Source organism: Anopheles marshallii, chromosome 2, assembly GCF_943734725.1.
Source record: "Anopheles marshallii chromosome 2, idAnoMarsDA_429_01, whole genome shotgun sequence".
In the NCBI taxonomy this organism is placed as follows: Eukaryota; Metazoa; Arthropoda; class Insecta; order Diptera; family Culicidae; genus Anopheles; species Anopheles marshallii.
This window is the reverse complement of record NC_071326.1, coordinates 68709116-68721545: the sequence shown is the minus strand read 5'-3', so window position 1 is coordinate 68721545 and position 12430 is coordinate 68709116. Positions and strand designations below refer to the sequence as shown.

At 38.2% G+C, this 12430-nt stretch overlaps 1 protein-coding gene across 1 annotated transcript in view; it reads right to left on the bottom strand.

Moving 5' to 3' along the window:
• LOC128719881 (MAP/microtubule affinity-regulating kinase 3) overlaps positions 1-12430 on the bottom strand; it is a 34766-nt gene that overhangs the window by 1289 nt on the left and 21047 nt on the right. Inside the window, exons 12-15 of the mRNA XM_053813521.1 lie at positions 10049-10146; positions 9169-9283; positions 1127-1153; positions 626-667 (exon numbers count right to left, since the gene is read on the bottom strand). Of these exons, the coding sequence (XP_053669496.1) occupies positions 626-667; positions 1127-1153; positions 9169-9283; positions 10049-10146 (282 nt within the window). The remainder of the gene's footprint in view (positions 1-625; positions 668-1126; positions 1154-9168; positions 9284-10048; positions 10147-12430) is intronic.

Here is a 12430-nt window from a genome sequence, read left to right as displayed (position 1 = left end):
GAGAGAGAGAGAGAAGAATGTAACAGAAAGTGCATCATGGAGTGTGGAAACACGCACAAACACACACATACACATACACACAAACATACATGTATAGGAAAATAATAATGGTGTAGCAAATTATTTACGAAACGAGTATGACATAAGGAAACAACAGCTATAACAAATGATAACCGTAGAAGTTTGTTTCTATTGTTCTGCCTCAAATGCCACTCGAAAGAAGCATTAAAGGCCGAGGTACATAAACAAACACGAACCACCAGCAAGGAAACGCAACTTCAAACAGTGCGCAACACCAAACCAAAAAGAAAAGAAAAAAACAACAGTAATAAATAGGCAGATTGCATACTTTGCGAAATACGCCACATAAAGAAAATATAAATAAATGAACTAATTAAAAAAATATGCAATATGGAGATGGTTTGTATAATCCTTGCGTTGAAACATTAACCGTTTGTTACATTACATTCTTGAGCTTAATTAACTAAATTTTGTTTGTTGCTTTGCTTCGATTCCAAAGATGTTGTATATCTTAAAGAGTTAAAAAAACAATCGAAAAAGAGAGAAAAAGAGAGAGAGAGAAAGAGCAGGAAAGGACAACTAATATGAAGATTGATATATTTACCTAGCCGTACTTGTTGAAGTATTTGCTTGGCCATCGTTGGGCCTAAAAAAAGTAAACAGGAGAATAAAACAAAATCAAAACCAAACGACAGAGATGGTGAGAGTGGTGGGGGTGGGTGGTTGGCAGGGAGAGGGGGGGAAGTAGGAGTGTTAGAAAAAATCAACAAGGAACGGGAAAGGGGAGATGCAAGTTCGTAAGAAGAGTGCAGGAATCGAAAAATGGGTGGGAAGGGGAAAACAAGGAGTTAAAAACACGAAAGGAAAAAATTAGTATAGTGAAAGAAAGGAAGTTGAAAAGAAATGATAATGAAAAGGAAAGGAAATTAAACAGTAGTTAATGGCATCAGCTTAAAAAAAAAAACAAAACAAAAAGAAAAACAAAAGGAAACAAAAATAAAAGAAGAAAAGAAAAAGTGGTAAAGATAGGTTGGGGGGAGGGGAACGGGTAGTGAGTGCTTTGTTGTTGAGATAGAAAACAAAATAAACTTATTTAGCTAAACACCTTTCGGATGGCAGCCGCAAATTGTCCCTTCGTTTCGGGCATTCCGATGACAAAAATGGAGCAAATACATAAAAAAAGGAAGAAAACAAAATTACAGAAAAAAACAGTTCAATAAAAACGATCCAAACTGGTAAACGATCGACACGACTGGCAAACATGAGACATGCGTTAAACCGCGCATGAGCGATAAATGTGTCGATTGCGCAGAACATGCGCGCACTGATAAGGATTATGTGCGGGGGTTTTTTTAGTAATAATAAGAGCAACGGGGAGGAGCCTGTGTATCGTGGGGTCATACAGTTTGCTAGTTTGCCACACGACAATAAAACAACCAATTAGCCAATAAAGTACATTTGTGAGTAAAAATGAAGGTGAAAACAACCATCGGTTAATGCTAACGGTTCTGCTTTACGTTGTACAGAAGTGAACTGATAGGAGTTAGGCAGGGTAGTAGAAGAAAAAAGGTGGATAAAAACCCTTAATTACCATACACACACACACACCCGGGTTGCAGCCAACAGAACGGTGTTAGCGGGATAAAAAAAAATAACAACAACCTTCAAAAGCCAAACCTTCCGGTGCGGGTGCAGTAGGTGCACTGTGTAGACGACTGATTGTATTGTTTGAAGCGTGAGGGATGGTGTAATGCTGGAGCGATTAAGTCAAAACCATTGCATCAATAGCTCTCAACTGGCCGCTCTCGTGTGCTGTGGTAGCCGTGTATACAGTCGTGGCCTAAAGCATATATTCTAGTGCCACACACTGTATAATGCTGTGCGTTGTGGTTCGGTTACTGCTTATGCTGCTAATGCTGATATTACAAATACACCTGTACAAATGGTTATCCTTTTCCTAGTGGAAATTCTTAGCGCTTTCTCTTCCTTTCACTTAAGCCACCTGTAATATCACCTGTTTGAATGTAAGAAATTACAGGATTTCGGAGCCCACCGTACACTAACCCGTTGCAGGAGACAGTTCGACTCTCGTTTTAGGTATAATATCGTGTTACATCTATTGTTACTTGTTTATAATTATAAATTAAATGTAAAGGAAACATACCCAAATTACTCTAACAGTCGAAATGACTCAGGCAATGTTGAACAGGTCCGATTAACAAAACAAAAACCAACGCTTCAGTTGTACGTACATCCCCGAATCAAATGTTAAAAAACTTGTCAGTTTGTTTTAATTTGTTCATATTGTTTTTTTTTCGTCGTTTGATGTTTATTGCTAAAATGTTGCATACAATATTTATGTTTTACTAACAGTAATTCTTAAGAGGAAACTTTTTTTTGCTCTTCCGATACGCATTTGAATGACAGGTTCGAAGTTAATCCGTCATCTTCATCATCGTCATCCTGTTCATCTTTCTCTCCGTGTGTGTTTTATTTGCTCATTTCGGGGTAGAGTACGTTGGTGTGCTTATCTGTGTCTTTTTGTGTGTTAAATTTTACTCTTCTGATTATTGCCTCAAATTATCCTAAGTGTAAATGATCGTTTTTTTTTTGCTAGAAGGATACTCTATCACATACACACACAATGTGACAATGTTGGATGTTCGAGCGTAGACGGATTTATCGTTCGCCTTCCAATGTCCTAAAGGGACGGAGGGCAGTGGTGCACGTTCGCTACCATGCAGTAGATGCACATGGACCAACCGATCATCGGGACACAAATGAAGCAGCGCTAATACTACGCATGGAAATATATTCTAATATACTGGAAAACGATAAAATGGATCATACGCATGTATGCTAATACTCTGGGAGGATGGGCGAATCAAAAGCTTCCTAATATTGGTTCTCAATGGATGTTTGCTCCACACCACAATAATGCGTTGCAATTATGTTAAAGCAAGGATTAGAATTTGGAATCCGCACGTTTATAACCGATATTACAAACTTGCATTATAATGTCGCCAGAACGAGCAGATACACTAGACAGGATACAGTCGTAAGCTAATTATCCTTCGAGAATAAATTAATATCTCTCTTCCCTACAAAAAAAGCAATTATCTAACGGTCGAAATAAAAAAAAACAAAAACTACAAATTAATAACATCCGACGCCGATGTATGCTATCTTCACACACGTTTCGTGTTAAAACATCTCTGCCTTTGCCCCGATGCAGCTATCAACACATTTCAAGAAGGAGTTCTATGTTAACAGGCGTCAATGTCACAGCATGTACGGGACTAGGTACGGTCGGAAGTGATGGGAATATTTGTAGCGTATACAACAAACTCGCGCTTGTGTGTGATGGGAGTATGCGTGTGTCTGTGTGTATGTATCTATGTTCGTGTGCTTCCTATATAGAAAGGGCAAGGAGCGCCATCGCTTCCCCCATTACACGCGTGCGTTTAGCTCACCATCTGGTTCGCGATTATTTTTAATTTTGAAACTATAAAAAGGGAAAGAGAGAGGGAGAGAGAAAGAAAAAAAGAAGATAGAAACAACCAATAAACAATAAATGAGCGCAAACAATTACTTCTGGAGCAACAACGGTGTAAATGAGAGGGTAATGGGAAAAACATGATGGAAACAAATCACTGCATACTAATATATCATCTTACACAGATATAATCGAACTTACGATTAGGCGGGTAGGAAGAAAATAATAGTTTAATAGAGATGAGAAATTGCAAAGTAAATAATAATAACAAAAAAGAAATGCATATGCAGATGTAAACAGAAAAAAATGAAGAAAAATATGCAATTATTACAGACGTTATAAAAGAATATAGGTAAACTAATATGAAAACTAGTTCGTACTAGACTAATGCTTGCAGCCAAAAAAAACGGGAAAGTGTATTAAAAGTTTGCAAAATTGAAACAGATGTGGCTAGGAAAGCGCAAAGACAGGAAAGTACCAAATCATTGCATGAAATCGAACAGAGAAACTAACTTTCGCATACCAGGTTAGGGAGCTACACGCTACGTAGCATTCTACGCAAGCTGGGAGGAAAATAAAAAACAATATTACTCGTGTGTCGCTCGATGTTCAGAAGGTGTGCACATTAAGGCATCCATCATGCCCCGATTGAACGTCATACAAAAATTTAACACCACAACTATATCTGTACACGAACAAGGATGTACAAGGTATCAAAGTGCGAACAATCCGCCCAGGGTGTGGTGGTGGTTTGTGTTTTGGTTTACGCGTGCGTGCTCGGTACGATCCGTGTTTAACTGCCGATTTTTCGTATACTACCGTATGTACAATCGATAAAACTAGATAAGAAATAAATTACAGCTACGAAACAGCACGTGCACGTCAAGAAGTCAGTCGTGTAACGCCAACGGGAAATCTGTATAGCAGTAGAGCAGGATCTTGATCCGTACATACGGACCCGGCAACCTGCCGTACGCCCAGTTGAAGAGGTTTAGCTCCTAACCGTTAAGACTAGCACTATACGAATTCGGCGAGAATTCGGCTACCTTTCAAGTTTGATTGCTTGGAATGATTGTGACGCGCGCGCGGTTGTTCGGTTTGATGTTCGGAGGATTAATATGCGGTATGCCTTCCTAGGGTGGTAGACCAACAACGATCATACGCATGTTATCATATGATAACCAGGTTTAAAAAATGGCATACCGGGAGTGCTAAGGAAATCTACTGAGTTTTCATACCGATTGCATACATGCAGGCGGTTTGCGAAGTTTGCGATGTGCATGGAATATACACGCCTAAAAGTATGCAACGTTGCTTCGCACCACTGCAGTTTTTTTACAACATTTTCGACTGTTTAAACACGACCATTTATCTGGTTAGATTTAAAAGCTTAAATTACAATCTTTCATTCATTGTTGTTATGTTAAGCTTGAGTTTCAAACACTGTACAAAATGGATCTCATTGCTACCATTCCTTCTATTCCGTTTCGTTTCATTCCGCATTAAGTGTATCGCTTCATAATGTCAAACATTAAAACGAATGCTCCGATTCTTTCTAATCGCTTTTTTTACAAGTTTTCTTATATTACTAATGCTGCAGACATCTGGCACACATTGTGTTTTAGCAAATTGTCCTTTTTCAAACCGTACTCTGCTCTGTATCGCTTTTCTCATAATTACAAAACACAATCTCAGTCTCTACTGATTGAGCCTAGAAGTAGAGAAAAAGTAGACAAAGAGAAAGAGAGAAACGGAGACAGAGAGTGAGAGTTTGGAAGAGAAGAGAGAGAGAGAGAAAGAAACAAATAGTATTTAACTTTAAAACAAACACTTGGTTGGTCGTATCGTGTGTATGTAATCAAAGGCAAAACTGGAGGGGGGGAAAGGGGCAAGAGGGAGCTGGACATTCGGGTTGGGCGAATGGGTGGCGTAGGTGTGACTGGTGGTTTGAATGATGGCACAAAACCAACGGTGTTTTTAAATAGCAGATACGAAAAGGTGAAACAGTTTCCAAACGGGAGAATTTCATCAAGATTTTGTAAGAACATTTTATTCTTCATAACATAATGGGGCATAAACCGGGCCAAATTGTGTGCTGCACAACCAAGTATGAATAGCAGAAGGCAAAATGTAGAGAATAATGACGCTTGCGTTTGGGGCGAGCTAGCAGCAAGTAATAAAAAGGAGTATGACAGGATAAAACAATACACTGCGTTACATTATTTTGGGCTCCAATTTTTTCCCATACAGTTGGTTTTGAACACCGGATCATTTTGCACCAGGAAAGGTATGATGTAAAGATTTTAAATCAGTTTTGTAATTTTAACATCATGTAGATCGGACAATCGTAACACATACACAACCCAGTTGTGGACAAACCGAAAATATAACTATCCCTAGCAGCATTCTTGCTAAAAATCCGCAAACTATGCAGAGTGTATGCTTTGACATATGCGTCTGTAAGTATGCAATACGCATTGCAAAATATTCTTCATTGCGGAATGATTGTTTGCAAATTTTTAGCAAAGCTACGGTGTGGGGTATAGTCAGCAGAAGGAGTAGCGCGATGCACAATGTGTCCAGAGTACGAAGCAACATATGAAGAGAAAACAACTTTCCTAAGCCTTCGCTTATATGTATTATTGCATTTTGAAAGAAATTTTGACTTTGTTACGAGCTCGATAAGGAAGAGAAAGGAATCAGTTAACGATGAGATTAAACAGAAAATTGGGTTTAAATTTAATTATCTTTGAATAGAAAGACAAAACACTATTATCCTGCCACTGTATACATTACACTATATTCCGTAACATTTGTTCTACTACGACGTTTTATATTCTATTATTCTTTCGATTTATCTAAGCAACATCAAATGCTTTTATGCAAACCATTTGCATTGATTACATATTAGTATTCCACAGAAAGAAACTAAATAAAACAAACAAACTGCACCAATAAATCGAAAACTAAGCAACAACACATGCGACATATTGGTGTAAAGTTATAAATTGATGTCGACAAACAGTAAAACTTCAACTTCAAACTTCAAAACGGCAATTTAAATAATCATTACAAAATTGTACATTGAAAAACAAAACTCATATGTCATTAGTAAAATGTACGGCATTTACATTTTATGAACGGCAGCAATTGAAGGGAAGGTAAATGAAACAAACTAAAAATATTGACAGCGAGCAGTGTTAGGGGTCGTAAAACAAAGGGAAGTCCGAAAATGAGTAATTGCAAAGAAATTGCTCATGAAAGTTTACCATTGTGCAGCGGTTTCTCATTCTATTTTGTTATAATGTTTCCAATGTTTTCGCCACGTATGAATATGTAAATGATGTAAAGCCCGTAGCGGTGCAAATATAAGGAACGTTATGCATGAAAGACACACACAGAAACACATAGAGATATGGCAAGTGACACAAAACAAACACAGTTGCACATAAATGGTGTACAGGTATAATAAAATGAAGGACAACGAAAAATATTAATTAGAAATGTTAACCAAGTGCCACAGATGTGTGCGGAATTTTATCAGCGTGATATCATAGGACAGTCGAGCGTGAAAAAGAAGATAGCACATTGGGCAGACCCATTATACCGTTTTGATTGTATAGAGGAGTTTTTACTTAAAACAAAGGTTAGTGTTCTTACGAATAACATTAAGTGGAAGAATAAAACGAGAACACATTTCCGTTGTGTTTTTGGATTCCTAACTATCCTCCCAATTTGTTTTGTTTAACGTTTTATTAAGGATTTATGTTTTTCGCTAACTCTTCCCTAGGTTTATGCTCGTTAGTGACTTCCGGTTTCGATTTATCGACTCCTGGTAGTTTGTTCAATATCCGATCCGATCCGTGCCACCCTTTCCTATAACGCGTATCATCTGCTGACTTTCTAATGAATAAAGTTTCTTATCGTTTACCAATACGATTTGGTGTATCTCTACAACACTATTAACAAGTTACACTTGGTTCATAAAATTGATTACAAAGACGTCCTTCCCTTCCCCACCCAACTCCGCTCTTTCCTTTCTTGTACGTTCCACACGTTCCCCTAATCACTAGAGTCTGAGAGTTTCTCTACCCAGCAGACCGTACTAAGCCACTAAGCCTGATAAACGAGAAATTGTGTATCTGTCAGTTCGCTAGCCCTACTAACAGCTAATAGCCTATCCACACTTAACAGTGCTTGCGTGTTGTTCGTACACATAATCATTCTCAAGTGGAAAAGGAACAGTTTAAAAAAAAATATGGCAAAACAAAAAAAAAACTATTGAATATTTTATAGAACAAGTGGAAAACTAACTAGCAATTGCAAAATCGTGTCCTGTGCTTGGATGTTCCGTTCTGCATACAGCTTTTCCCCAGCCCTCTTTTTTCCCAGTTTCCCATTTTCCCAGGACACATCCACCAGGCACGGTTTAGTCCTTTCCCGATGTATCCTTGAATTGGAAAGCCCTAAAACTGTAAAACCATGTAAGCGCAATGAAACGCACAGCGCACAGCGAGTTACGCCACAGATGTTGCCATTGGAAGGCAAAAACAAATAAGAAAGTAAGAAAAAAAGAAAGAAAAAAAAACGAAAAAATTATAATCGAATTTTCCCAAGGGAACGAAACACACAAAGTATAATATAGCCAGGTAGCTTATTTTGAACATTCCGGATTTTTTCCGGTGATACTTTTAAATAGAAAACACAAAACAGGACAAGTGAAGAAATAAAAAAAAAACTATCACTAAACACAAAAACAACTTCTATGCTGTACTATTCATTTGGGCACGCACAAAAAAAAACAGACGCGTTTGAAGTATAATTCTTACGGCCCTCCTCTGGTGTATTTGATGTTTTTTTTTAATGTAAATATTGTTTCCCTGTTAATGTAACTACGTAACGATATTCAAGAACAAACATATGAACACATCACAGTACCGACATAACATATTCACACAGCATCTCAGACAACACACGAATACAATCATCTTATTGGATATATAGAGTGAGCTAATAATGTTTGGACTTTCTTGTGCACCACACGTTCGCATGTTAATTGTTTATGGTAAAAGCATGTGTTTAGTGTAACTGGTTTAATTCATACCATTGCTTACCAAACAGTAACTACAATAATTGGAAATTTGTTATGCTTTTGGTTTATTTACTTAAGGAAAGTATCAGAGAAGAAGGGTACCTTGATGTCATGAGAATGGGAGGTCGTATCAATTGAAACAAAACCAAAAAGCACTACATGAAAACAACATATGAACAAAGCGGCGAAACTGTTATTAAAATCACCATCGATAGCCTAACAATGATTATAAGTTACTAAAGCAATAAATGGGACACTAGAAGCATTATTAAATACGAACAGTTAACAGAAAATGGAAACGAGAAAGGAAAATCAGAAATAAAATATACTTAGTGAACAAACAGAAACTCGGTAAAAAAGCGACAGCGTGTGGAAGGAATTGTTCCACAAGTTAGAAACATGAAACACATTGAGAAAAGTGGATAGGAAAGTGCAAGTGACAGATTGGGGAAGAAAGAGAGAAGGCGAGAAAGAGAGACAGAGAGAGACAGACACACACACACAGGCTGGAGGAAGAGATGCACCAGAGAACGAGAAAAAACGCAGTTCGGGTACTTACCGTTTGCTAAATCTGGTAGTAAGTCTTTGCAAGAAAGTCTTGCCAGAGTGTGGCGAATCACCGACATTACCGCCCGTTCCGGCGTATACCGTGCTGTTTCGGGATCTGGTTTGTCCTGCACGTCGTCGTTCGTCGTTGCACGATGTAGCGTGAAAATGAGTGAAAAGTTAGTATTTACGTATTCGAACAATCGGGCTTGTGAGCGAGAGATGTCCACTAAAAACCCTTTATTGCCCTCCCTTTTTCTTTTTTTCCATCCGCGTTTCATCCCCTTCCCACCATTAATGAGTTCAAAGTTCAATTTTAACTCTTTTTGAAATCAATAAGTTGTACTATTTAATTTGCTTCATAAAAATAACATTAAATTTTGAAATAAAAAAAATAAATAATTAACCAATTTTACAGTAACAACAAAAACCGCAAGAAACAAAATGTATAACACACTAGAAGCACGAGTCAAGAGCAATTTACAGTTAATTGATAACTATATATATGGATAGAACGGATAATATATGCACATTAAAGAAGGACAGTCAAGTGAATCCATCGATGGGAGTAGGTATTTAACTATGTTCAACAATGATTTTATTCCAATAATGGTTGTTAAGGGAGATGCGAATCTTAAGGCTATTAAACGGTAGAGATAGGTAGCACTAGTTTAGCATCCACATGTATCTAAACGAACAGATCTCTAAAGTAAGGCAAACATCGGTTCGTCTGTTGTCAGAAACAGGCGGTAGATATACTGGAGGATGCAGAAATGCAGAGGTTACAGCGATGTGGAAAAAGTGGTGTGAAACGGGAAGGCAAGAAAAAGCTGAGTTGTAAATAGTAAACAATCTCCTGGTCATGAACGCACGCGCACACACTACACACTTACCCGAATGGAAAGTCGATCGCGATGGAACATTCCTGGGAAATGCAACCGGTTGTCTGGAAGAATTAACGGCTGGTGTAAGACTATTGCGATTCACCATGCTATGTAGTGTTTTGGATTGAAAGTGTGTAAAGGTTGTGGGGGGTCGTGTGATTGTGTTTGCATATATAGATATAGTAATATTTCGAAAATTGCACGATTGTAAAGAGGAAGGTAAGGATATTTCCGTGATTTTGTTTTGTTATATGCATTTTTTTTGTTTGGGACATGGAAAAAGAATGTTTCATCGTTCGGGAAGGCATGAATTCGCAAAAGAAGGTGAGTTGAGCGGTTCATTTTATGCAGCCGAAGACATATGCACGTAAAATCGTTCGTACAAAATGGCACACATACAATTCAAGTTTAAAACCACAATATTACGGGGATTGGTGGTGTTGGTGTTGGGAAGAGTAATAAAAGAAAAAAAGTAAAAAAGGATAAAACATCGCAGACAACGTCGTATGGTTGGGGGACGTCAACGCGTTGACACGGCCATTCGAAGATCAGACCAATCGTGACGCAGATAGTCACGGGAATGAAAACGGGACACACGACACAACGGTCACAGGAAACGGAAACATGATCGAAGCCAAAAATTCGGTACATTACGGACGGGAACATGAAAAGAAAAAGAAAATAAATAAAACATGAAACAATCGAACATAAAGCGTGGGACCGAACAAAACTGGGAAGCAAAACAATCATGGAAAGTCGTAATAAGGAATCAAAACGAAACAAAATCCACAGAAGATTCAAAACAAACGCAAACAACCCGTATGAAAAGCATAAACTCAACAAACGATTCAAACCATATCGTGGAGAAGCATGTAATGACCGTTGTGGAAACCGGAGTAGATGAAGAAAAGTTGGAACACGCATTCATGGGAAAACTATACAGTGAAAAAAAGTGGTTTGTTCCTTAACCGCAATTGGAAAACTGCGGAAATGTTAATCGTCTTGCCATAATAACAATTTACCGTACCGACAAACAAGGACTCACATCAATGTATCGATCGTATGCAAAAGATACAGTTTGTTGCGTTGCTTCAAATTGTAACACGCCGTAGAATTAAAAGACCGTGTTTGTATGTTGGATGCATGTATATACTTCCCATGCACTTTCCAACACTAAGAGCCGTTGGGATTCATTGCGAGACGTATTTAAAATGCAAAGAGAATGCGTAGATCTCTTGTTGGACGGTTTCGGTGGTAAACGGAACAAGGAAGTGTTGGAGGGGAACCACTATTCGAACGAAGTCGTTCTTTGAGAACAACATTACAGTGATAAGGTTTATATACAATTAGTTCTAGCATGCACAAGAACGAGCTCTAATGTGGTATGTACACGTAAAGAACTTAACATAAGATAAACATTGAATATTAAGTGTCTTATTCTTTGTGTGCATGCTCTACAACAATCGATGAATCCGTATTCACACGTCAATACTGGAGCTCGAAGATGTTGCCCAAGGTAGTAACGTTCAAAACCGATCGCCTTCGGTCAACGGAACGAACCACGGGCGGAGCTTCTATAAATAGCTTATGAGTTGGACACAGCAAAGCTAACATGCAAGAGCAAGACTTGGACGGCTCTCATTAGCCTCGACGACAACGGTACAATTTGGGTCCCGGCGTGCGTCATCGTCTTTGACTAGGTTCTAAGAAGTCGCATTCGAAGTTCTGGTACTATTCATAGGTTTTCATGTCAAACGGACCGCTTGGCGAGGTCTATTAGAAGTCCTTCCTGTCGAAGGCCGCACGAACGGCATCAATTATAGGATGACGTGTGAATACGTAAAGGACATACATCCCACTAATGCATATAAATGATATAATTTCACGAGCAAAGCTCGAAAGAGAGTGAGCTGGAAAGCACCTCGCTGAGCTAAGCCGTAATCTTTTATCATATCGTGAAGAGCTCGATACACCAACGGAAACATAAATATATTATCATGCAAAAACAAATATTCAGGAGGCAAAATAAAACCATCAAACAATCATCCATTAGAAGACTAAATCATTTTAAGCAAGGAGAGTACGAAGAGATTTGTTTACGAAAGTGAAAGAGATTTACAAACTAACGAATGAAAACTATATGCGTGTAAAATAGCAACATGGGTTGATGTGCACAAGCTATCAACAAACGTCAGCGTAAGAGCGAAACAACACGAAAGAGGACAGGTATCGAATCTGTGTTTAAGAAGCAGAACTAGACAGAAAGCGCGAGAGTGTAAACTATGACGATAGTAGATAAAAAAAATACTAACGAAAAACTGAACGTACGAGATGAGAATACATTGAAGCGAAAAGAGATCAAATTTAAGATCAAAATGAAACATTTACAAC